This window comes from Ictalurus furcatus, chromosome 6 (assembly GCF_023375685.1).
Source record: "Ictalurus furcatus strain D&B chromosome 6, Billie_1.0, whole genome shotgun sequence".
Classification (NCBI taxonomy): Eukaryota; Metazoa; Chordata; class Actinopteri; order Siluriformes; family Ictaluridae; genus Ictalurus; species Ictalurus furcatus.
The window spans coordinates 6,953,783-6,981,692 of NC_071260.1; the positions used below are offsets into that span (position 1 = coordinate 6,953,783).

The 27,910-nt window shown below is 37.4% G+C and overlaps 2 protein-coding genes across 6 annotated transcripts in view; both read left to right on the forward strand.

The window, feature by feature from the left end:
- The first annotated feature begins 4,319 nt into the window (after positions 1 to 4,319).
- LOC128608563 (integral membrane protein 2B) lies at positions 4,320 to 15,764 on the forward strand. The gene is made up of 6 exons (XM_053626377.1): positions 4,320 to 4,503; positions 9,369 to 9,500; positions 10,951 to 11,166; positions 12,802 to 12,912; positions 13,364 to 13,514; positions 14,950 to 15,764. Exons 1-6 carry the CDS (start codon positions 4,423 to 4,425, stop codon positions 15,036 to 15,038), a joined length of 780 nt encoding a protein of 259 aa, XP_053482352.1. The 5' UTR covers positions 4,320 to 4,422; the 3' UTR covers positions 15,039 to 15,764.
- A 1,055-nt stretch (positions 15,765 to 16,819) lies between these two features.
- The window catches only part of LOC128608562 (serine/threonine-protein kinase Nek3), a 40,943-nt gene continuing 29,852 nt past the window's right edge, over positions 16,820 to 27,910 (forward strand). For 2 of the 5 annotated variants that reach the window (XM_053626371.1, XM_053626373.1), the window contains exons 1-4: positions 16,820 to 17,476; positions 17,883 to 18,006; positions 20,392 to 20,488; positions 27,794 to 27,891. In XM_053626371.1, coding sequence (XP_053482346.1) covers positions 17,887 to 18,006; positions 20,392 to 20,488; positions 27,794 to 27,891 — 315 coding nt within the window. In that variant the 5' untranslated portion in view covers positions 16,820 to 17,476; positions 17,883 to 17,886. Of the gene's footprint in view, positions 17,477 to 17,882; positions 18,007 to 19,740; positions 19,797 to 20,391; positions 20,489 to 23,762; positions 25,933 to 26,280; positions 26,756 to 27,793; positions 27,892 to 27,910 lie in introns of those variants that run through there. The other 3 variants (XM_053626374.1, XM_053626376.1, XM_053626375.1) reach the window with 3 other exon arrangements.

Below are 27,910 nucleotides of genomic sequence, written 5' to 3' on the forward strand. Positions count from 1 at the left end.
GTCTGCAGACGGATCAGCTTTATTTGACCTAAATAAAGTTTGATTTCTTTTGACATCTCTAACCCCTTGTCTCTGGACATTTTTTGATTTAGACTGGAGAGATGTTCCACAACAATACGCTTACATTTAATGTTGCAATGGAACACAAACAATCACTGGGGTGAGAGAGAGAGAGAGAGAGAGAGAGAGAGAGAGAGAGAGAGAGAACTCTCTTATTGCAGTAGTGCCACAAAAGTCACTACAGAGAAAGTTTCTCTACCTCTTTTTTTTTTAGGAAATGGTGGAACCATCACCTCCAGGGTCCGGTTCCCGCCGGGGCCATGTGTGTGCGGAGTTTGCATGTTCTCCCCGTGCTGTGGGGGTTTCCTCCGGGTACTCCGGTTTCCTCCCCCAGTCCAAAGACATGCATGGTAGGCTGATTGGCGTGTCTAAAGTGTCCGTAGTGTATGAGTGGGTGTGTGTGTGTGAGTGTGTATGTCATTGTGCCCTGTGATGGACTGGCACCCTGTCCAGGGTGTACCCCACCTTGTGCCCGATGCTCCCTGGGATTGGCTCCAGGTTTCCCCGTGACCCTGAAGAAAGAGTAAGCAGTCGAAGATGGATGGATGGATGGATGGTGGAACCATTTTACATTTCTTCTACCTAAAGTTCACTTTAATTTCTTTAATCCAAGTTCTTTCTCTGTTATTTTAAAGTTTTTTAACATATAGTTCAATAATGTAACAACAGTTAACACAAGCTAATTATGTTCCCTCCTTGTGTCACTATGGTAACTTAGAAGACCATCATGAGTTAATGATTCCACCACAAAATTAGCTAGAATTGACCACTCCAAAATTCTTCAAATTCTTTTGTCTGTTTTTATTAGTGGGTCAACAGTAAAGTACATACAGTAGCGACAGGATTTTCATTGGATGAACTATTATTTTAAATTATCAAATCTGTTTATGGAAATATTAAGAAAACCTTGTCTTATGTGATTGTATTTATACTTGTTTAAGTATGTGACTAAAGTGTGTTTAGCCAGATATAGAAGACTTTCATCAATATGGGGATGCTATGTGATGACTTCAGGTGCTTCCGATTGTATTTAGATTGTCCTTTGGGTAACATTTTGTTATATAGTATATATATAGTGTGTTAGATAGACACACTGATAGACCATCAATTTACTAACCCAGCTGATATTAATTTGCACAGATAGGAGGTACAATTACTTACAGATTTCAGCTGGTTCCTTGCCTTACCTTGCCTTGGAGAACTGCTTTTTCTTAGCATGTTCAATACTTTTTTTCTGTGTCATTCCACTTTATTACACATAACTTTATTTATAGACTTTAATGTTGTGAATTCTTTATATTTCTGGATATCTTGAGTTAATACTGATGTCTGGTGAAAATTTCATGTGAATAACCTAATTGGAAATATATTTATGTATTATTTATTTATTTATTTATTTTTCTTCCAGATAGCCTTTAAGAATGCTTTTGACAAAAGAAGTACATACTGAAATCACTCGTGGCTTGATCAGCAAGCTGACGCAAGGTTGCGATGGAAAAATGCAAGCACATTACACACGACACTGTTGCCAAACTTATTAACAAATTCAAAAAGACTGGAAGTGCTGCGGACCAACCAACGTCCATGAACATCCAATGATGAAAGCACATCCGACGTGGTGCTGGCAAACATACTCCCCTATGTATGGAGACTTTTGGGACACCATGTATTAATATTTTACTATATAAGGAAAAAATATACAGTATGTATATGGAAAGATACCAATAAAATATATTTTAAAATACAAATTTATTTGAATGAACCTTTTTCATAAAAAAACAAAACAATTTAACAGCAATAATATGGTTATATATTACAGTAATTTTTTTTTTTACTCTACAGGACAATTACAGCTTGTTACTGTATTTTTTTTTTTTTACAGTAATATATTCCAGTCACCAATTACAGTAATTAGTACATAACTGTAAACAGCCATTGCAATAGCTTATGCAAGCTTTTACAGTAACTTATTGGTAACAGTGTTGGCAGTAAGTTACTGTAAAAAAAAAAAATAAAAATCCTGGTAAGAACTCTAACACTCTAACAGTGTGCCAGAGTCATTAGGTTCCTTATCACTGGCAATAAGACCAACAGTATAATGCTCAGCAAAACCAATACCTAATGAATTAATTATATATGCCACACTGTGTTAAAATACATTACAAAATGCAATCTAGACCATAAAGGTCTATATAAGTGATTAATTGCACTAAAATGAAGTACACTTAAACATCTCTAAACATCCTCTAGGTGCCTACTTACCATCTGTGATGTAAAATTATTGCACACTAATCATATAATGAATAAAACATGCTGATGTGCTCAGGCCTTTATTCTGTGTCTGGGGTTGTCAAGTGATGGACTATAGTCATAGATGTTCGAGCTAAGAACACAACAAACTGTTTGGAAGAATACCATAGAGGAAGTTGTACTACACATGAACCATGTTTGAATGCTAACTTGCTATTACTGTAAAGTGATTTGTCCTGTCCAGTTTGTTTACAGGGATGGGATAAATGTGTTCTGGAGAGCAAATTTGAGGAATAAAAAAAAAAGAATCCTTTTTCTACATAAATGAAAAATAGTCAAATTAAAATAAGAATATATACTGTACAAAACATGTTTGTGCTATTTGTGTATTTGTGTCTACAGTGTAAAGAGTCTCATACAAAAAGTTCTAAAACACCAATTTTGATTTTATGAGCACTTGAAATAACAACTTTAAACAAGTCTTTATTATTCTATACACCTTCATGGGAAAACAATTATATTAATTATTAGTAATAATATTATATATAATTATACATAATATATTAATTATTATTATTTGTAATGTGTCATTTTCTTATTATCTAAGTACACTAAGCAAGTGGCCAAACATTTGTAGACCCCTGACCATCACACCCATATGTGGTGTACTGGTAAAACACCGTTTGTTTCAATGGTGTCCTGTGTATACATTACGTATATGCTGATACTGTAGGTCTTGACACGCAAGAATGAGATGCAGTCACTTTGATGAATATTTGACATTCGTTTTCTAATAATAAATTTAAAAGAAATAAAAGAAAGTATTGCAAGTCCCACAAGCATGCCATTCCATGCTGCAGAGACATCTTGCAGTCAATGTCGGTTGTGCAGGTATCAGCCCCCCCTTCTGGTTTGGAATAGAGAAAATAAGAAAACTTACCCCATTGCCTATAGGAGGAGCACACACTAGCAAAACATAAATGAACCTAACCAAGAAACTTTGATAATACTTAAAACATTTATTAAAGAAACAAAAAAATTTATATATGGTGCCCACATGTGGTTTTTCCCCAAAATGTTGCCACAAAGTTGGAAGCAAACAACTGTATAGAATGTCTCTGTATGCTGTAGCGTTACAATTTCCCTTCACTGGAACTAAGAGGCCCAAACCTGCTCCAGCATGACAATGCACAAAGGGACCTCCATGCAGACATGGTGTGTAAAGATTGGAAGAAGGTTGAAGAACTGGAGTGTCCTGCGCAGAGCCCTGACCTCAACCCCCCTGAGCCTCCCTACACAACATCAGTGCCTTAACTCAACCTAACTAATGCTCTTGTAGCTGAATGAACACAAGTCCCCACAGTCACGCTCCAAAATCTAGTGGAAAGCCGTCCCAGAAGAGTGGAGCTTATTATAACAGAAAAAGGGGGAATAAATCTGTAATGGGATGTTCAGCAATGTTGAAATGCCATGCAGCTGGTGGGCTAGTTACAAAATTAAGGTGTTTTTTTTTTTTGGAGGAAATTTGACATATATCCAACAAAGTTAAAATGGTGTGCTACTTAAGCAAATGCGAGACACGTACACCACTGAGAATACTGGAGTAAAGGGTTTAATCTATGGAATATTCACAGCATGCCTTTTATGGTTGGGGACCCTCAGGGGTCTCTGAAGCACAGTCAGAGGGTCCCTGAATTGGAAATCACGACTCTTCATATTCCTATTTATTATATTTATTACTGACTTCTTGTAGCTATTAGCTGATTTGACTGGACGCTAAAAAATAAAAGATAAGTGGACATGTGTTCAGTCAGTGGATAGTTCAGGAATAGAAGGGTTTATGGCTCTAATAAATATAATTAAAAAAAATCATATATATATATATATATATATATATAATAAATATGAATTTAGACATTTAAATAACCTTAAATAAACTCTGCTGCACAGCCATAAGCTACTGTCACTTTAATCTTCAACTTCCGTGTGTGTGTGTGTGTGTGTGTATGTGTGTGTGTTCATATCTGCGTCACAGCAGAACCTTGTTGCTGGCCGGGGAGTGAAGAGTAGACGCGGTGTTTCTTGTGTTTGATCTTTTCCAAATCATCCATCATGGTCAAAGTGACCTTTAATTCGGCTCTTGCCCAAAAGGAGGTGAAGAAGGACAGCGAGACGCTTATTCCCGATGACAAGGTAACGATTTTTTCCACAACAAACATCTTCATCAGACAGAGACGTAGACTAAATACACACATGGTGTTTTCATGTCTTTTCTCCGCCACACTTTGATCAGTGGATGACGGAGAGTGTCTAAGCTTTTACTTGAACATTTGTACTTTGATCCTGCCGCATGTCCGTGTGATCTCACACGGCTCTCTGTAGGGTGCAGAATGCTTTCATTTCATAGCCCATGTAGTGCACTTGTGCAGGGAGTAGGGACTGATTTGAGATTCTTCCTGTCAGGCTTCTCTTTTTTGGTTCACTAATTGTAGGCTGAATTGTTATACAGTTAAAATGGCAACCAGGAAGACTGATGGAGGCCGGTTTTCTTCTCAAAGCACACTCCCTCATACACTCTCTATAAAATAAATAAAAGTGTACTAAACGGTACCATTCCTTGTTGCTATTGTGTATCTTTTACAAGAGATATGGGTTCCACCCCAGCAACAAAGAAAGGTACAGTCTAGTACCATTTTTTCCTGATAGTGTAGGGAGGGAAAACCCAGAACTCTTTCTGGTTTGTCCCTGTGAGGAACCTTTTTTTCTTCTTTAAATTGTATGTGCTGTCAATAGTAAACCCTTTCAGACAGGTAGAACCGATTCAGGAAGCTAAGAAACCTGAATTGTCCCCTGAGGAACAATTCCCTCTAAGAGTGAATATTAATCACAGGTTTGTACAAAGCTAATGTTTCTTATTTAACACGTAGTGAGCTATGCAAGGTGTGGGATTCATTATGCTGTACATTATATCATAAATAGAGTGAGTTCCACAAGGGTTCTAGCTTTCTGAAGGTTTCTTTCTTGAGAATTGAAAAGAAAGCTGCTTTCTAGTAGAACCTTTAAACCTAACCATTTTAATAAGAGCTTTTAAACCCAACCTTAACTTTTAAAAAAAAATAAATACATTTAGGCTTAACCATTTTAAAGAGTCTTTAGACTTGACCTTTTTTAATGAGCTATTAAACCTAAATTTAAAAATATTTTTAAAACTTTTTTTTTTTTTGCTATGTAAAAGAGTGTAAACGTGTGCTAGGTAAAAAAAAAAAAGGTTCTAGTACTCTAAAGGTTCTAAGCAGAAACCATTTGGTCATTAGTGCTACTAGACACGGTGTAAAAGCTGTTATTCTATTGCTTTTATTATTGCATTGTTTATATATTAGGCTGTAAATTAAGCAAAAAAAAAATCTAGGTTGATCATTCAGTCAGTCACTTACCACACACACACACACACACACACACACACACACACAAAGTTGTTGAGAAAGGCTGATTTGTCTGATTTGGCTTTCGCTTATCTGGGTGTTAATGTTTAACACATTCCAGCAGGAAGTTATTGGATTGAGTCATGTTATAAATTAGGAATCTTTTTTTTTCTCCAGCTGTGTGTATAAGAACATTTATTTCTTTGCAATTGTGTGTGTGTGCGTGTGTGTTTGTGAGTGTGTCCAGGTCATTATGTGAAAAGCAAGAGTTGTATTTAGTCCTAATTGAACTTGTGAATCCGTCATTTTGTCGTGTGTCTGCGAGAGCGGTTCTCTCTCTCTCTCTACCTCACTCACACACAAAAAGAATCAGCAGTTTCAGTTACATGCAAACAGTTTTCATGACTCGTCTCAGAAATGCCAGACGCTTTTGAAATGCAAAACTTGTTAGGGCAAGTTTTTGCATGCATCTCTCTCTCTCTCTCTCTCTCTCTCTCTCTCTCTCTCTCACACACACACACACACACACACTCACTCACTCACTCATTCTCACACACACACACACACACACACAGTGTGTGAATAGTGTTAGTCAGAAACATAGTAGAAAATAATGCTGATGGATATATTTCTGTCAAAAATTTCAAGTGTAATTAATCATATAAATAAATACTCTATAAAAATGTGAAGTATAGCTTCAAATTCTCCAAGGTAAAGTATATAAGGCTACAAGTTGCTAAAAGTAGCCTAGGAAAGTAAAATGGCAAGAAAGTTTCACAAAATAAAAATATGTCTTCTTCTCTTCACACTGATTTTGGTAACTGATGGTCAATCACCGTTTTCCTTCAGAAAGAAACAAAGGAACATGGGGGAACATTAGCTAAGTAATAATTCACAACAGCTTTGTTAGCATAACATTTATAATAATATCTATCTGAATAATTCATACCTATCTGCCTTGATCAATATAAAGTGTGTGTAACAGCAGATAGATTACACCAGTGTGTATTAGGTCTCATTCATGTTGTCACCTATTTGTCCAATTTAGATTTATTAGAAGTTTACATCTACTTGAAGAAGCCTGATGCTTAAAAGTCACCATGTGAATTTATTAATATATGATTATAGACAAATGAGAGATTTTCCTTTTAAATTTGTGAGACTCAAACAAAAACTCAAGTGTACAGATACTTAAAATCCAGACTTTAGTAAATATGCTTAGTCACTTCCACTTCCCCCACCCCCCCACCCCCCCCGGCATGTGACATTAGCATTAAATTATTATTCTATTGTTTTTAAATCGCGTATACTTTCAATGTTGCACTAAAGTTACCTTAGTTTTTAATGATGACATGGTGAGGAGGATTTATTCTTTTACTACTATTTAATGGTCAATCATATCCAGTGTTTCTTCTTTATATGGCTATTAAGTAGTAATCAAAAATATTAAAATAATCTGGAAAAAAAAATCAGGGGTTGAAATACAGACTATATTTATAATAAAAATAATAAGAATTAATAATAAAATGAATAATAGAAATTTGCTTTGACATTAATTTGTTTTTTTTTCATGATTACAAATTTACTTCCTTAAAAGAAAGCTATAGAATCTTGTTTATTTGAATAATTAAAATGTTATTTGTTTAAAACAATGAGAGGGTTTTTTTTTTTATTTTTTAAAATGGCCATTTCTGTGATTAATATTATACATGTAGTTAATATGTTGGATATTAAATACTTTAGTTGCAGTGTAATTGGCATTGGATTGTACAATGTTTTAATGTTTTATGTAATGTTTATATAATGAATAAAACACAACGTGGCATATTGTTTTGGATATTCAAGTAATCAACAAGGGGGTGGTGTTTTATTCTTCTTCTACCATATTTACCACTATTACAGTTTGTAATTAAGTTGTTAATATATTGCACTTTTAGCCATTTGTTATGTTGTGGGACTTTTGAGATACAAGTTAATTCCTGTTCTCATTTGTGTTATCGCAAATGTATACAGTCGTTTCCTCACCAGCTTCCCCTTTTTCTTACTTTTGAAGTTAATAAGAGTAATAATAATAAGGGGACGAATGTTCAGGACGTGGAGCCCTTTTCCAGTTGCTGTGTACCATGGTGAAGTCTGCACTTGTTGCACTTGACTGTAAATTGTAAGAGTTAATGTTGTCTACGCTGTCTAAAACTAAAGATTTTGGTGAATTGAGGTACATATTATCCACATTACTAATATAGACACTGCAGAATTTACTAATAGTTTTAGAATCATATCTTTTATATAGTATATGTTAAATGGGAGCTTATCCTTTTTAACAGTTTTACACATAAACACATGAGTAATACGCTGATTTAAAATAAATTAAGCCCTGACCTACTCGAATTTATGCTATTTAATTCAATTTATTTGTGACTGACTTTCTGCTGTTGTGGATGGTCCCACATTCATGACCTAAGGATTTACACTTCCCAAACACAGTTTAACACTCACCCGTTCTTCAGTAGATAACTGAACTAGACACTGTAGACTTAAGTACCTGTAGTACCACTGTAGTACCTAAGATCTACTGCTGTACTCATAAAGACTGTGATGCTCATAATGGACGTACTTTCAACACATTTACAACTATTTCCAATTATATACAATTGTAGAAGAGTAATGATTTATAATCGCACTATCCGGTGTCACCCTCAGAAAGAAGGACTCCCATTTCAGCCTGGTTCCTTATAAGATTTCTTCCTCATGTAGTCTTGGAGTTTTTCCTTACCGTTGTCACCTCTGGTTTGTTCCTTAAGGATCTAAATCTAGTCATTTACTTTACAATATCTATTGTGAAAGCGCTATACAAATACAATGGAATTTAATTAATCCAGTACAAGAAAATACCTGAAACATCTTGTTTCCTTTAATAAAATAAATGCACTTTGGTTTTAATCCAAGTCTAATCTAGCAACATATTCAAATGATCCTGAAAAACTATTATTATGTACATTAGGTGTGTTAGATAATAAGTGGACCATGAATTTAACTGGTTTTATTATGTCAAAGAGAAGGCCAAATATGTATAGTGATGCACACATGATACCAAAAATCAAGACATTTTTGTAATAAACAAAAAAATGCATATAAGTTACTATTAAGCTCACAGACACCACAGATAAAGACATTTAAGAAATCCTCTGGGATCTGATTGGAGAGAGAGAGAGATTGGGTTGGGTTGGGTTGGGTTGGGTTTTTTAAAGACTGGGCTTGGTTGTCATTCCCATGTACAGGCATGCTTTCTGAACGGATTATTGCAACATGATCAGGAGCCTATACTTGAAGGCTTTAATGCAGACTCCACATGCACACATAATTGGTCGTTGTTTTTAATCTGGTCTCTTTGCATACGGGTGTGTCACCCTGTTCTGCCAAACAAAGCTTCCATTTTTCAGCCTCTGGTCATGGACCAGGAACAGACAGACACTCAGCCACGGCATTATATAAACACTAGAATATTGTTATTGTACATACTTCTTGTGTTCTGTTGAATGAATAGATTAATTTCACAACTTCAGTGACTTTCTGATGTGAATGTGTTCTACACAATGAGACCTGACCTACAGGAATATGTTTGGTTTTTGTCTCTAGGACCCTGAGGCGGCGCAGGTTGTGGGTCATCCGTCAAGGGTGTGGTGCTGGTGCTTCTACCTGGGACTGGCCCTCATGCTGTCAGGTGTGGTCGTGGGCGGAGCTTACCTGTACAAGTACTACGTGCTGGAGGTGAGGTCACTGCGTGAGAATTTTCTCATGTGTGTTTGATATCCTCAGAGAAGAGAGTATATGTTTTCTATCACAAATTTGGAAATAAGTGTATATCTACATCTACAAAAGAAATACATTTTATTCACAACTGTGAATGGAAAAGATCACTTACAGAACAGTTAACATGATGAAATGGTAGACTTTTTCTCCTTATGTACTGGTTTTATCATGAAGACGCTTTAGGTTGCTATGGGAGAAGAAAAAATACACCTCATAGCACACTTAAGCAGGATTTTCTTGAGAATCAGTTGCATTAGTCACTAACATGAAGATCCACCACTCCTACTGAACTTTATTTTCTACTAAGACAAATTGCTTTTTAGCTATTAGAGGACATCGCTGTATGAAATTTTGAAATACTTTTAAATGTCCTTTTGACACATTGTTTGTTATTTTGCTTTGTATTCAATTCAAATGGGAACCACTTCTAACCCACTCTTACAAGAGTGAGGAATGTAGATTAAGAAGTTAATTGTTATTGACTTCCACAGGTAATATTAAGTGACTTATTACACCATATTATACCACAGTGTTGTTGAAGTCTTGATTTCAAGTGTTGATTAATTTTCTATAACGTCAGCTCTGACAGTAATTCTGGCTATAATTCAAGTTCGGGTTTGTTTTATTGTCAATATGTTTCCAGAATACAAAGTAAATGAGAAACAGTGAAATTCTTGTACTATAGTGGCGCATGTATGGTTAACATGACACACGTACAATAGACAGCAGCATAAAGTGACAAAACACAAGTGAGATTTCATGTGGAACAAATAGTGCAAATTGAATAATAAGAAAAGAAAACAGTGTATAATACAGTGCTATGAGGATGAGTGTAAACAACACTGAATTGTGCAAAAATATTAATAATTGGTCATTTTAAAGAGAAGTATTATGATTAATAATCAAATATTAATACCCTCATTCTAATTTTGTTACTGATTCTATAGTAATAACTTACACAGCGACTTAATCAGCTAAGAATAATAATAAAATGATTAGAATTGTGTTATTAAACGTAAAATCGTTGAAGTTTTCTGCAAAGAGACATTTATTTAACATTTATCGAAGGAGTCTCCAGTGTCAGCGCTTTGCCACGGGAAAGTCTTTAGGATAGAGGAATTTACGCATTGGGGTTTTTTGGTAACGTGACAAGATGTTGACAAGCTGTGTTTTATTGTCTTAGTAACTTCAAGAGGGAGAAAAAAGACAACTGTTTATAGCTGTGATAATTTGGGGGCATGCTGTTATAGTAAAATAGTCAGAGTAACAGTCTCATACCGCCAAGTCAGTGACTATTTTATATTACAACAGCATGCCCCCAAATTTTTATTCCTTTCTTATGTTTTATCATCAAGATATCAGAGTCATGTGTTCATTCCCGTGTTTGTGTGTGTGTGTGTGAGTGTAGGAAGGGCAGGTGTTTGTGTGCGGCATAAAGTACCGTGAGGAGAACTACAGGATCCAGGAGGAGAATGATGATTTATTGCAGGAATGTGACCTGAGCTTGCGTAGGATTGACGAGATCGTGCGAGTGCTGCAGGACGAAGAGGTGGAGCTCATCAACGTCCAGGTGCCCAATTTCAGCGACAGTGACCCGGCCATCATTGTGCACGACTTCAAACGGGTGAGGAACATTTGCACACACAACATATTATTCAAATTGTTTTGATTACTTTTCATTTATTATTATTATTATTATTATTATTATTATTATTATAATTATTATTATCAGGCTGGGGGAGTAACGGAATGCTTTTAATGGCATTACATAATTAGGATACAAAAAACTGGTAACTGTAATCTGTTACAGTTATGTCAAAAACAAAGTAATCAGGTTACAGGTACATTTAGTAAAAAATGGGAATACTATCAGGATTACATTTTTTTGTCATTTAAAAGCAAAGAAATTAACCTTTTGACATAACACAATGTAGACAGCTGCTTGATTATAGGTCTGATTCTCTCTTGCCAGTTGTGGCTTACATGAGCAACGTCCTGGTGCATGTGCAAATTTGTTGTTCTCTGACATGCTTTTGTTAGAGTGACCGTACGTCCTCTTTTTCAGACCTTAAAAAAGCGTCCAGCCGGGATTAGTTTCATTATGATGTGCTTATGGTCTAACACTACGTGTGCTTTAACCCCTCTCTGTAATTCCCGTCTTCTCGCACACCAATTGGTCGATTATAAAAGGCTTGCAACAACTATTGGCCAAATTCCTGCCCCTCAACCATCAGTCTACTCTCAGCGAACGCACGAAGGCGAAGCGCTGTTGTATACAGTGTCAAACAGTTGCTTGATGATAGCAGCAAATGACAGCTGTTCTGAGTCGAAACAGTGCCCATGGCCATATAAGGTCATATTTAATTAATTTTTTTATCATATTGCTTCGTATTGCATGGCCATTCAAATGTGTAAATGATGGCAGAAGGTACATTTGTGACTTCTAATATTTTATTCCATGGACATTCAAAAGAATGTAATAAAATAAAATTTTATGGCGAGGCCTGTTCTGAGTGGAACCTGTCCTGTTAAACCGCTGTATGGTCTGGGCCACCATGCTTCAGCTCAGTGTCAGGGTCTTGGCAATCTTCTTATAGCCTAGGCCATCTTTATGTAGAGCAACAATTCTTTTTTTCAGATCCTCAGAGAGTTCTTTGTCATGAGGTGCCATGTTGAACTTCCAGTGACGAGTATGAGGGAGTGTGAGAGCGATGACACCAAATTTAACACACCTGCTCCCCATTCACACCTGAGACCTTGTAACACTAACAAGTCACATGACACTGAGGAGGGAAAATGGCTAATTGGGCCCAATTTGGACATTTTCACTTAGAGGTGTACTCACTTTTGTTGCCAGCGGTATAGACAGTAATGGCTGTGTGTTGAGTTATTTTGAGCAAATTTACACTATTACACAAGCTGTACACTCACTACTTTACATTGTAGCAAAGTGTCATTTCTTCAGTGTTGTCACATTAAAAGATGTAATCAAATATTTATTATATAAATGAGGAGGTACTCACTTTTGTGAGATACTGTATATACTATATAATATAGTGTGTGTTTGTGTGTGTATGTGCATATATATATATATATATATATATATATATATATATATGTATATATATATATGTATATATATATATATATATATATATATATATATATATATATGTATATATATATATATATGTATATATATATATATTTATAATAGGCTGTATATATGTGTGTTTGTGTTGTGTTGTGTGATTCTCAGAGGCTGACAGCGTATTTGGATTTGACTCTGGATAAATGCTATGTGATTCCCCTGAACACGTCCGTGGTCATGCCTCCTCACGACTTGATGGATCTGCTGGCCAAGCTCAAGGTGAAAGAATAATTACTGTTTATTTACATTCTTTATTAGTTACTGGACTGATTATCTCAATCACATCTGAGAATAAGGTACTAAAAGGTACTAAAAGATAAACATACACTGTACGCCTGATTTACTAAAGAGGTGGACATGTACATGTGCAAACTACTAACATGCTCTCTGTAGGATTTTGCTTGTGTATCATAACGAATATGCAGTTTGGTGTGATTTCACCGAAAAGTGCAAATGATGTCAGGGCAAAGTGGGTACCTGGAGTGTGATTTAGTGCAGCCTGAAAGAATTACTTTTGTGTGTAAATTAATGTACCACCAGAGTGCAGGAACTAAATTTATATTTAATTATATTAATATTATAATTCTATTTAATATATGCAGTAGTGAATCTGGGCTTGAAAACCCAAGTATAAATTTGTGCTCTATTTTTTTTTTGTGTGTGTTTCCAGGCCGGCACCTACCTGCCACAGACATATCTGGTGCATGAGCAGATGATTGTGACTGAGAAGCTGGATGACATCGAGCCCCTGGGTACCTACATCTATAAAGTGTGCCAAAACAAAGACACGTACAGACTGCAACGCCGAGACACCATACTTGGTAGGAACACAGACACACACACAAAATGACTGGGCCATTCCAAAATGTTGCTCTTCTTCTTCTGAAGCCATTCCTCTGTTGACTTTGGGTTGTTATCAGGCTAAGTAAAATTAGCATGTAAATAGCATGAGAGTAAATTTTACCCCATCTTTAGCTGTCTAACAGAGGCCTGCAGGTTTTGTAGATTGGTATTTGGAGCTATCCATAATCCCCTCAGCCACATAGAATGATGCTACCAACACCATGCTTCACCGTGGGTATGGTGTTCTTTGGGTGATAAGCTGTCTTGTTTTTGTGGCAAATATTTAAATCTTTTAGAATTATGCCCAAAAAGTTCTACTTTTATGACAGAAGCACATTGCAAGAAAAACGACAAAAACATCTTGGAGAAAAACAAGGAAAAAAAAAAAACTGTTACAATGATCTAGACTGCTCACTGACATTCTGTCTTAAGCCAAGTGTGACGTAAAATTTGACTAATACTGTCAACACCATTTGTCAGAATCTTGTTGGTAATCATGTAGGCTATATTGTAAAAAAAAAAAATAGATCAGTTATGTGTTTTTATAAAATAAAATTTAATAAAATTTATCTCATATTCACAAGATGGTTTTCTAACAATAAAGAGATGTTTTTAGTAATGAGATGTTTTTTTCTTGTAGTACCGCAATGTTTTTTTTCTCATTTTTCTCGTAATCATGAGAGGTGTTTTGCATAGTAACACAAAGTTTTTTGTAACAGGATGTTTTTCTTGTAGTAACGCAAAAAAAAAAAATTCTCATAGTAACGAGATGGTTTTTTTGCAGTAAGGAAATGTTTTTTCTCGTAGTAACATGATTTATTTATTTTTTTATAATAATGAGATCTTTAATCGTGTAATGACATGCTGATGGGGATTTTTTTTTTCTTGAATGGCAGCTGCGCGTCTCTGTATTAATTCCTTAATTTTCTCTCTATATAATATATAATATTATCAGCCATCCAAGCCACTTCATTTATTCAAGATGGTTTAGTTTCACATTTCCTTCCTAATAGTAATTACAATGACGCATGGTTGTCAACCAAAATTCGACAAAATAATTTTATTTCAACCTTGGGCTTGAATTCCAGAGAAATGTGTTCTGATGTTTATTTACTGGCATACATAAACTACTCATAAAAGAAACCCACTTGGTTTTACTACATTGTATTTGTCAAATGTAGTGACCAAACCTTGATGTGTGTTACTAATACGCACCAGCATTATCAGTGAGTTAGGTCACAGCACAGCAAGCAACGAGCTGAATTCATGTCTCTTGCGGTAAATACTGAAAGGTTCCATCATAGAATGATAATCAAATAAAGTTATTTACATATCTTTTTCTGGCAGAAATACACACACCCACACACACAAACACACACACATGATATCCTGTTTCTGTATCTGAATAAACAGGTCTGCAGAAACGTGAAGCTCTGAACTGTCACAAGATCCGGCATTTCGAGAACCACTTCGCTGTGGAGACATTGATCTGTGAGCTGTGAGGAGAAACGTAATGAAAAGAAGATGAATTGAAAGAAAGAGAGAGAGAGAGAGAGAGAGAGAAAGCAAGAGAAAGAAAATGATTTTTTGGTTTTATTTTCAGTTTTGTCACTTTTCTGTTGCACAGTACTCATGTTAATGTTGTGAGTCATTTAACGATTGCATTAATTTCCATTATGCTTTAAGCTTTTCTAATTCTTCTTCATGGGTAACATGTTATAAAATTGTGTGTGTGTGTGTGTGTGTGTGTGTGTGTGTGTGTGTGTGTGTGTGTGTAAAGAGAGATAGAGAGAGAGAGAGAAAGAGAGTGCATGTTTCATCAGGATGATATAAGCTTTATATAGTTTATTTTTTATTGTTGATTTCTTCTTTTGGTATTGGATGCTATTCAGTAACATTTAGATATGAATTAGTGAAAAATAAACATTTGAGAAATTTTAGGATATTCAAATATATCTTGAATGTATATGTATATTTTCAAATTAACAGAGGATATTCTGGCATGAAGGTAAAAATGAAAGTAATTTTTATACCACTGAACCATGTTGTGCCTGTGGCTTTAACGGTTGAGAATAAATTACTTCTAAATTTCTCACATCCTAATATAACATTCATAATCAGATAAATGTGTGTAGAATCACACAGTAAGTGTAATTCTAATTTATATTAATAGCATTTCTGTAAAAATAATAATAACAACAACAATAATAATAAAGTCTTAAACTGTCTTCATGGTGTGTTGTTCTTTTCTGATGATGCTGACTCTTGACGTGTGTGTGTGTGTGTGTGTGAGAGAGAGAGAGAGAGAGAGAGAGAGAGAGAGAGATAAGTTTATCATACAGTGTGCACATGTTCACATATTTACGCAGTAAAGTCTCCAACACACACAAACATGCAGTCATGTAGGCAGTTATGAGACTGTGATGTGTAGCATATATACACTCATGGGCCACTTTATAAGGAACACTCACTCATTGATGCAATTCTCCAATCAGTAAATCGTCTCACAGCAGAGCATTGTGAGACGATGGGGGGGGTTATTTCATAAACTGCTGATCTCCCGGGATTTTCAAAACAACACTCAATGTTCAGAGCTCAAACCTTGAGGCGGGTGAGCTACAACAGCAGAAGATGACATCGGGTTCCACTACTGTTATCCAAAAACAAGAATCTAAGACTATCATGGGCACAGGCTCACCCAAAACTCAACAGTTGAAGTCTGCAGAAATGTCACCTTTCCTGTCACCATTAATTGTGAGCAAAAATTAATGTATGAATCCTGAGCAGAACTGATGTTTCTTGGCTTTGGAGCTTCAAAACCAACTTTAATTAGCTGCCACAAAGCATCATTATAACTACTATTGGCACCATGTGTTCTGGTAAGATGTGACCAAACATTTTGGCCATTTTGGCATGTTTGGTGACAAAGTAGGACTGCATTTAAGGAAAAGCACCTGATACCCAGTGTAAAATACAGAGGTGAGTCAGTGATACTTTGGAGATGTTTTGTGCCTCTTGTGAAGATTAATAGCATCATGAATTCTTCTATGCACCAGGATATTTCAGCCCAAATCTGGTTGCTTCTGCCAGGAGGTTAGGACTTTACCACAGATACAGGTTTCAACAAGGTGATGAACCAAGCAGACTTCCAAACAACACATAAATGGTTAAAAACAATTGATATGTACACTATAGACTGAAGCTACATAGCCCACTAGTTTTTTTGTTTGTTTGTTTGTTTTTTTGTTTGTAGCCACTATTTCAGTGTCAAAAAAAAAAGAATGCTTAATTTAGTTTTGTTAAAAAGAGGGGAAACAAAAGACAACATAAGCTTAAAGAATAGGAATATTATTAACAATACATTTTATATTGAATTTTAATTATGTCCATTACACATATCTCTAGCCAATGTTCCTGTCTCACTCGTTACTTTGTCCCCAGAAAACTATTTATGTTTGGAAAAAAAACCCCATATAGCGTTAAAATAAAACGGTGTCTGAATATGTTTATCACCCACTGCATGTTTTTATCTTGAATCCACACTGCCTGCATCGCTTATACACTAGAGTCAGTGCAACATGGCGGATGACTGAAACTGTTTTTTTTAAAAATAAAAACAAAAAAACCCCACTTCTGATGATTAACCTTTATTCGTTTTATATTGGCCCATTACATTAAACTAAAAAATAATGATTAAGAATAATAACAGTAAGCTTTGTTTTGTTTTTATATTGCTGAGCTGTTTCCGGCTGAAACTACAAGTCCCATAGAGCCGGTTAGTCACGTGCGGTCTGTACGCCCCGCTCACGCGCACGCACGCGTCATCACGTAGCCAGCTGCTCTGTGCGTGTCTTTAGTCTCTTATTTGTCATGAATTTCACGATATTTTTGGCATTTCACATTGAAAATGAACCAGGAGTCTGAGCTCCTCGTCAGCTCGGTGAGTAACCGCTTTTGTTCCGCTCAAATAAAGATGTAATTTGTTGAATTTTTAAATACTTCAACGAAACTGTTGCCCCGTTGCTATGGTTACGCACCAGCCACGCTCAACTTCCGTCCATTTTTAATCTTAATTTTTTTTACATAACTTTTTTTTTTATTATAATTTACTGCTTCTGTCGATGACTATTTGTAGCAAATGCATTTAAATTATTATTTAATATTATTATTTAATATATTTAATATTTAATATTATTATTATTATTATTATTATTATTATTATTATTATTATTATTATTAGTATTATTATTATTATTAGTAGTAGTAGTTGTAGTATTTATATTTTTTACTTTTATTATTATTATTATTATTATTATTATTATTATTATTATTATCATTATTATCAGGACGATGGAGGAGTACATGGTTTTGGGTCAGGTTGGAGAGGGCGCGTTTGGGAAAGCGCTGCTGGTCAGAGAGAAGATGGGTTCAGGACGCCAATGTGTGGTGAAGCAGGTCAGCCTGTCCCGGGTGAGAACTTCTATTCCCTTTTGTGTCACACTTCTCCATTTCTTTATTAACTTCATTAACTTTAGTAACTTCATTAACGTTTACCTTATTGTAATATTTTTTACCATAATATTTTACGTTAATATTTAATATTTACACAATTACACAATTATTTATGGTGTATATTTCTAATTTTGGTGTCTGTGGACTACCTAAATGCACTACTATGCACTTATTTACTGTCTCATATAGGCTACAACCAAAGTTTTATTTCTCTTGAAAATCACTAATCATACCCTTGTTTGTATTATGTGTTTGTCTTTATGTGTTACACAATGCATATTTTGCAATGTGAAATAATCAGACACTAAAATCTCTCCACAGCACCTGTCCCTAGACCTGACAATATTAAAATTAAATTTGAACAAACACACAGCATCCCTGACCAGGATGAAGCGGTAACTGAAGATGAACGAAAGACAGAAAGATATAGCAACTGCAAAAAAGGAAGTGTAATGACACCAGTGTAGTGAACTGTAAAAACAAAGGTGGTTTATTAACAGTGTACAGTTTTAGCACTCACTTTCACATGCTTTCACTTGCTTTCGCACTTTCGCACTAAAATATTATAGCTATATTATAGAAAAATTATAGCTACATTTATACATGCTGCAATTAACCTAAAGCTATTTTTGCTCAAAAACTGTAATTTAATGACAAACATGCAAACGCATGTAGAACCTGTTCAGGATCACCTTCCAACAAGACATAGACACTACAGATATTGCCATAGCTACAATGAATTATAGTTCCTTTTTATTAAGTTTGTATACTGTGTCTTTCTTTGTAATTAACACTTTTATTGATTCACAAGTTGACACAAAGAGACAAACAACATATATAATGAATCAAACTATTTTAACATAAATCCCCACTATAACCCCTCCCCCTACCAACCTCCCACCCCACCCTGGTCCCCCCACGAACACCCCTGTGGTCAATAGAATATAAACTCACATATCCAATAAAATAAAATAATAATAATAAAAAAAAATACACACAATTTAAAAAAAAAGAAAGGAAAATACAGTAATCATGTATAATCATAGACTAAACTCTAAATTATACTCTCCACTGCCCCTCATACTGTGTCTTTCTTTCATTCATTCAACTTCAGTTACTGCTTCAACCTGGTCAAAGCCCAGACCTCAGTCTTATTAAGAATCTGTGTCAAGACTGGAAAATATTTCTGTTCACTGAAAGCCCAATTTGACAGGTCTTGTGGAATTGTGCTAAGCTGAATGGCCAAAAAATATCAGGATGAAAATGTGCAAACCTGATAAAGCCATATCCCAGAAGACTTGCCGATGTAATTGCAGCCAAAGCTGCTTACTGGCACAGGAGGGTTAATACTTATGAAAGTGAGAGATTTAATTAAACTTTCACAGTAAATAATATTTTGCACCTCAAAATATTCTGTAAATTGAATTGTAAAAATCAGATTCCTAGGACGTGAATCACTGATCTATATATATATATAAACTGGATAACTAATGACATCACCAACAGTGATGCTACTGTGCCGCCATCTTTGTATTCCCTAACATTCTGAACTCACTATGGGTCATAATCACTAATCTATATATATAAGATCAGTGGTCAGAGCTCTGAAGCATAAAACAAATATAAAAATAGAGCAGATATTTGCATACAGAGAATATTTAACCACATGGGATGATGTGTGTTTCATTTCAGTGTTTTTATAGAGATTTCACTCCGTGCTGTTAGAATATCAGCTTTGTGGTCAAAAGGTAAGAACAGAGAGCTTAGCAACAACCGGAGGCTAAACACTAAAACAGTCACACTTAAACACCAACACTTCAACACAACTGTAATCTACGGAGGGAAAAGATACAAAAAAATAATTACTTTATTATACGAATGGTCATTAAATGATTAGGTATTTTGTACAGTGTTTGTGTGTGTGTATGGGGGGGGGGGGGGGATTCCCCACTCTACATGGGGATAACGACGCATTTGAGCTTAATAGGTACATGGTCTGTATAAATTACAACCTGTGGGCACTTCTGTCACATCCTATAGCAACATTGTTTTGTAGTTAAAAGCAGCACATCAGGTCATCTTGTCTGCTGATGGTGCCCTCTGTCTGTAGGGAATCGTAAAATGGCCGCCAGAGCATTTCTGGTGGCTTCACCTACTGCTGGTAGTTTAGAATTCTATGAGCCATCCATATATATATATATATATATATATATATATAAAATCTGTGGGGTGAATACTTGTTCAAGGCAGTGTAAATAATAACTTATTTTAGTACTTATTGGAAATCTCTCTCTCTCTCTCTCTCTCCCTCTCTCTCTCTCTCTCTCTCTCTCCCTCCTGTAGATGTCCACTCGAGAAAGAGAAGCAGCCATAAAGGAAGTGACTTTACTGTCCAAAATGAAACATCCTAACATTGTGGCTTTCTTCCATTCATTTAATGGTTAGTGCAGTGCAGTGAAGTGATATGTCACTCAGCTTTAATTAAACACAGATCTGTTTAACTTAAACAGACACACACCTTGCTCTCTGTGTTTATTTGCCAAACGTGAATCATTTGTACAATCAGAAGACAAATACTTCTATATATAGGGCATTTATTATAAAATCTTTCACATGTAGGCCTTCACATACATACATAAGATAAATAAAGGCACATTATTTAAGTGTTTGAGGCTATATTTGAAAAGAGGAAGCAGTAATGTTTTTGGGAGTGCGTAACATGGTTTTTTCACAGTAGAGGAAAAAAAAAACCCCTCCTAACTTTTGCACTAACAGTCACTGTCATATACTGAATAGTAATAATAGTAATGAGCTTTAAAATTTTAACAGTTCAATTCAGTTTCACAAGCTTTATTTGTAACTGTATTTGTAACACTTCTCCTGGGGGGGGAGGCAGGCTTGCGACAACTCAAAAGGCCCTTTATTCTTTATCTTTTACTTTCTCTTTTAAGTGGCTTTATTTTCTAAACACACACACGCACACACACACACACACACACACACAGCTCTGTGCTGATTGGGTCTCTCTGTTCTCTCTCTCACTCTGCTTCTGTTGGAGACAACTGAAAGCAAAAAGAGACACAAACAAATCAACTCTCACAGGTGGAAGCTCAGATATTGTACTTCCACCCGTCCAACTGTCCAGTTGTGAGTACTGCTCATCTCAAGGATATCAGGATAGCCCTCAGATGTAGGTGCCATTGCCAATAATTACTATAAATGATTATATCACTGAAAAGGGTGCAGCATGAAAGGAGAGAGCGGAAGCAGGGAGATTTTTTGTGGGTTTATTTTAATGATATAAACAAGATTCCAACAATCAAACATGAATAGGGAGATTGCTTCTGGAGTTGACCAGGCCAGAATATCAAACAAAAAGTCACTACCGATTTCAACCCTTATTTTCCTAAAACAAAAGAAAAGAAAAGAAAAATACAATCACCTTCCCTGACAGCCTATCCCAAAACAAAGATCAAAAGTGGGTAAACAAAAATGGCATCAAACTCCTTACTTTTCCCGAGTTTATATTCAATATTTTACAAGCTATTTACAGACCAGAGCAAACTAATTAAGAGGGCAAACCAAACACAGCGTCATTAATCAGACAATGGGGTCGAAATACCAAACAGTTTCTTACTTACAATATCTAACTCCCAATCAGAGCTTTAAATATCCAAACTTTGTCTTAACAAACAGTCAAACCAACGATACTCCTGAAGGAATTAACAACAGGGCTTATGATGCATGCCTGGAATCAACTGCACCAATCAGGACGGACCATTCATTAATTAGCCTGCAGGAGCCAACCAGCACTGTACCTGGACACAAACACGTCCGAAATAGAGTGAAAGAGAGGAAAAAAGACAAAAATAAAGGGTCGTAATAATCATCTAAATATGCAGCAGCATATTGTGACAGCAGGCCTGCAGACTACACACACACCGGCTCCTCCATACGCAACTGCCAGCCGGGTGCTGAATGGAGACCACTTGTTTGTTTGGGACAGCAAAAGAGCGCGCGGCTACAAGGTGGGGTGGCAGAAACACACGGCTGGCAACTGATGAGTGGAGCGGCTGTTCCTTACCCTCCTGCAGAAGACAGGCAGCTATAAAAGGGAGCAGCAGGCAGAGAGGACAAACAATGGGAAGAAGAATGCTGGGCTAACATCTTCACCCCCTTTCTGTTGTGGGAGGTCCAGTGCACTTACCACGGCCTTTTGCCCGACCAAGCTTCCCATTACCCGACACTAAAAGCTGAGATTCTGAGCCACTGTGGTCTCTCCCCAACAATGCAGCGGAGGGACAACCTGCTACAGCTTGGCCAGGGCCAAGCTCCAAGATGGCTGGGGCATGGTCTGCACTGGGAGAGAAGACTTCAGGATAGCCACCCCGCCTATGGGACACCCCCATGCCTACCAAGCCAGACTTGGCCCCATCCCAGCAAGATCTGGATCTGACGAAGGACTATTGGCAAGTCACCCTGGCCTCAGAAGCAAAACCTAAGACCGCCTTCAGCACTGCCAGCAGCCACTGGCAGTACCGGGTTCTCACCTTCGGCCTACATGGGATGCCAGCGACCTTCCAGCATCTGATGGAGATCGTCTTAAGGCTGCACTGCCAGTTCGCTGCTGCCTACTTGGACGATGTCATCATCTACTTCTCCACCTGGGCCGACCACCTCTACCACCTCAGGGAAGTACTCGGAGGCCTCCGGAAGGCCTGGCTGATGGTTAACCCAAAAAAATGCCATCTGGGGCTGACGGAGGCTCAGTACCTGGGGTACTGCATCGGCCAGGGCCTGCTGAAGCTTCTCTAGCTGATATATATATATATATATATATATATATATATATATATATATATATATATATATATAAAATGCATCTGAAACAGGACTGGGGGCTGTCCTGTCCCAGACTTTTGATGGGGAAGAGCACCTGGTCCTCTATGTCAGCAGTAAGCTCACCCCTACCGAGCAGAAGTACGCCGCCATGGAACATGAAGCCCTTGCAATAAAGTGGGCCATGGAAGAGCTCTGGTACTACCTGGCAGGACATCACTTCACCCTGGTCACTGACTATGCCCCCCTACAGTGGATGGCCCAGAGTAACCCAGTGGTTCCTCTTATTGCAGGAATTCTTGTTCGAGGTCCAGCACTGAGCAGGGGCCCAGCAAGGAAACACCAACAGCCTCTCGAGAAGACATGCCCTCTGGACTCAACTCTCGCCATCAGTAAGCTTGCAGCTGGGGGTAGGAACTGTGACTGCGGGCCTGTAGCCCACACACACAACACAAACCATGCTCCTTGTGTAACTGCCATCCGAGTGCTGAACTACAACCCCATTTAAACACCCAGTTTAATTTGGACAGCAAAAGAGCAGAAATATTTAAATTCTGAATATAGATTTTAAATGTATGCATTTATCCCTAATGAGCAAGACAGAGGCGATGGTGGCAAGGAAAAACTCCCTAAGATGATGTGAGGAAGAAACCTTGAGAGGAACCAGACTCAAAAGGGAACCCATCCTCATCTGCTTGACATCAGTACAATTATATATATATATATATATATGTGTGTATATATATATATATATATATATGTGTATATATATATATATATATATATATATATATATATATATATATATATATAAAAATCCCTTCTATAAATGTGCTAATACTACATGGTGAAATAGTTCATTTATGTAACCAGGAAATTCATTACAGGTTTTACATGAAGTCTGTTTTGTTGAACTTATCCACTGTTCACTGATGGAGATCTGAGTGCAAAACTGTTTGTGGTAGTTGCAGTCCTAAGCCATTGTAGCATAACTGTTCATGTGAATTGAGGTCCAAAGCCATCGTTATGGTTTTTAAGAGGTACCATCAGTAATCTCAATGATCTTTAGGCTGCACCATGCGGGTTTGGATCTGGTTTTGGGGGAATTGGTCCCTGTTTCCATGGTGCAGGGATGGGGAATGGGTGAGGTGAATTTTGAGAGAGAGAGAGAGATGGAGAGAGAGACAGGAGATAGGGACTCACCTCCCTTTGGATATGCCGCCAGGTGATCCTATGCCAGCTGGACCTCCTCATCAATCTACGCCGGCTGGTGGCACTGGTCCCACCTCGCCATTCCCTATAGTAGGTTGGTCGAAGAACTGCTCCAGTACCACAATGTTGATCTCTTCCTCAGCACCGTATCCTGGAGATGCAAATGTTTGGCTGAGCTCACGGAGGGTCCTCGCGTGGAATTGTTGACGGTGCTGTTCAGGGGTGCGGCCAACCCTTGCAGAATTGCCCATTTCAGGTCGGGTACTCCAGGATGTTGGCAACCAGCAGCTGCTGGGATGTGAGCTGGGCTTCTCCAGTCAGGAGCAACAATAGGTGGGCAGTGCACTGGGCATCAGGTCAGCCCCACGGTTCCATGGAGCGCTCAAAGAGCTCTAAGAACGCTTCCGGGTTGACCTGCAATCTCATCTTGGCGAGGGCAACATGTGGCATGAGACCGCAGCTGGAATACTTGCTTGTCTGCTGCTTGGGCCTCAAGCAGATCCTGGATGTGCTGCTCTTGGTCTTGTCTCCAATGGAGGAAGGCCTGATGCTGGGTCTTGTTGAGGCTGGTGAGGGACCTCACAATCTTGGCCAGTGGTGGTGAGGACTCCATGTCACTCTTCCTCAATTTATCCTGGGTTTCAGCACCTGTGTGACACTTTCCCAGGTTCAGGCAGAAATGAGGAAGGTGGAGGCAGGCTTGGAATAACTCAAAAAGGTGCTTTATTCTCTGCTCTTTACTTTCACTTTTCAGCTGTTTTATTTTATCAACACACATGCACCCAGACACATAGCTTTGTGCTGGTTTTCTCGAGGTGCCTGTCTCTCTCCTTTTTATCCTTGCCTTGGCTCACTGCAAGAGAACACACACTCATTAGTAGAATTCCCTGCAGGTGTGCATTCCTTACCACTGGGTTCCTTCCTGTCTCTAGTGTGTTGCTTTTGCATTGTGCACATTCACTGCGCTGTATTGAGCCATGATTTCTTATAGCGGCCCGTCTCCATGGTCAGTGTATGTGCTGAGTCTGTACTTATAGCATCCTGTCTTAATGGCCAGTGTGTGTGCGCCGAGTCTGTACTTATAGCAGCCTATCTCTAACAGTGACAGCTCTTGTGTGTGTGCTGAGTCTGTACTTTGTCAGCATGGTTCTGTGTTGGTGTTCAGACACTGTGTTCAGATAGTCAGCTACAGTTTACTGTCGATTCAGGCCCAGATAGCGCTGCACTTTACTTTGTGCTTGTGTTTGTTTGTTCCAATGGGTGATGTAGTTTTGATTTTGTAGTGTTATAATTTGGTGAGATCTGATTTTTCTTGTGTTTGACTGCTCCTGATGTAGAACTGTTTAGTGTGTATTAGTGAGCTGAGGTTCAGGCCCAGCCAGGTGAGGAGACCCTTCTTTCTGTTCAGCTCTTGGCATTGCAGGGCTTTGTAGTGATAAGTTTGGGGGTCACTGTGTTTAAGGTGGAGCCGATATTTGATAGATCTTTTCTGAATTTTGAGCAGTAGTGGGAATTAGCCTAATTGGAACAGCACACTCCTACCTCAACCCTCTCCTGAAGGCTTACGTTCCCTCATGCAATCTGCGATCAATCAACGACCGACGCTTAGTAGTACCTACTCGGTGTGGCTCAAGGTCCTTTTCGAGAACATTCAAACTAACTGCTCCTCAGTGGTGGAATGAACTTCCAACCTCAATCCGGACTGCAGGATCTCTCACCATCTTCAAAAAACAGCTAAACACCCACCTCTTCAGTGAACACCTTCCCAAACCCATTAAAAAATCTCACTCTGGCACTTTGCTTCTTCTGGAACTCAATTAAAGAACTTGTATGGTAGCACTACTTGTATTGTTCTCTGCTTGATATATCGCTTTGCTTGTATTTTCTCATTTGTAAGTTGCTTTTGATAAAAGTGTCTGTTAAATTAATAAATGTAAATGTAAATGTAATTCAGCTTTGCAGCCATTCTTTGTCAAACTTGTAGAATGGATTTGCATAAAGGGTGTTTGCCCCTTTCTGTAAAGTTTTGATTTGTAAGTGGCCCCTAGACCTCACTACTGTACAGCAGAATTGGTTCAATTTGAGCCAGATTCAAATTGGAATTTGATTCCAAAAAAATTGCTTTGATTAAAAAAAACCTATTTTTTTTTTTTTTTTTTTTTTTTTTTTTAAACTGTGTAGAATGCCCTGCATGCTTTCTCTGTCTGGTCATTCACTGCTGGAATGAAATTTCTTGTGGAATTAATTTTCAATCCTGGGTAATTGTATTCTTTAGAATTTCTATATTGTGTGTCCATACAGTGATGTGTGATGTGTTTCCTTGACATCTGAATCTTTTTTTGAAAAATAATAGTTTTGGTCTTGTTGGTACTGTTAGGGCCCAGGTCTGACAGTACTGCTGCAGCACGTCCAGGTTCTGTTGTAGACTCTGAAAACTGGGGAACAGGAGGACCAGGTCATCTGCATACAGCAGGAATTTGACCGCTGAGTCATGTAGAGTGCGACCGTGAGCATCTAAAATGAAGGCCAATTCATTTATATGTATATTAAATAGTGTTGGGCTTATTCTTTATACTCCCACACATTGCTTGTCTTTTGAGTGGTCATTTCTGAGCCCGCTGCAACTGACACGGAGAAAATGCACGCAAGATCTGAGGTAAAATAAAAAGATTTTGTTTCTGCTCCAGATACACTTTTAAAAATAATGTATTTTTTTATGCATTATTTTAATGTGTTATTTAAAATCTTTTGTGTATAATTGACTATTGTTTGGCGACTAGTAGCAGCTGTACCGTTTAGTCGACTAGTCGAATAGTCTCGCACATAGTCTCCCTAGTTCAAATAATACTAGGGTCACAGTACAGGCAAACAGGGTAATCATCAGAATCTATAATCATAAAGATCTCAACACAGAAGTAAAACTGGTAACAGGGACCACAGGAAACTAAGGCTCAGATACGTACACTACAGTGAGAGAGACTTTGCAACAAGATAAAGAAACATGAGGGTATATAAAAACAAACTAACCCTAGGGATGAACTGAAAACAGGTGCACACATTGGGTAACAGACCAATGATGGCACAAGGGTGGAGACACCATAACACTTTCATAATGTAAGGATAAACAAAAGCACATGAAGTGAACTCAAAACTACACAAAAATGCAGCACACACCACACTTTGAACCGTGTCATTTGCTGAGATGGCGAATTTGTACAAAAGTTATATAGTAGAAAACAATAAATGTAGCAACACTGATTTAAGAAATCTAAATAATCAGGATCTCTGTAGGTATTTCTGCCCACTCTGTGGCTATACAATTAGGAGACTGTAATTACACTCTATTGACAATTAAACTAGACATTTACCTTTAATTGTGATGAAGCAGAGTTACTGTTGCAATCCTGAAGTTGATTATTTTACTTACATTTAATGTTGTGGTAAGTCAGTGGCTGTAAATCCCAGGTTTTAATTGTCTGGGTCAATCGCCATGAGCATAAAAAGCGCGTGATGTTTTATTCTGGGCAAATCTGCGATGGCTTTGATTACTGAAGAACAATTAGGAGGATATTTTCAACGTGGATTTTGACTATAAATCAGAAATAAGCTGGAGTATAATGCAAAAAGGATGGTTATTACCTGTGTGTGTGTGTGTGTGTGTGTGTGTGTGTGTGTGTGTGTGTGTGTGTTTCAGAAAGAAATACTCTCTATATAGTGATGGAGTACTGTGATGGTGGGGATCTCATGAAGAAAATCACTTTGCAAAGAGGACAGCCATTCACAGAGGAACAGGTATATGTCTTACACTCTC

Coding starts and splice junctions, on each gene's coding strand:
- LOC128608563 (XM_053626377.1), top strand. CDS start 4,423: ATGGTCAAAGTGACCTTTAATTCGGCTCTTGCCCAAAAGGAGGTGAAG. Junction 12,913..13,363: donor ATCTGCTGGCCAAGCTCAAG/GTGAAAGAATAA, acceptor GTGTGTTTCCAG/GCCGGCACCTACCTGCCACA. Junction 13,515..14,949: donor ACGCCGAGACACCATACTTG/GTAGGAACACAG, acceptor CTGAATAAACAG/GTCTGCAGAAACGTGAAGCT.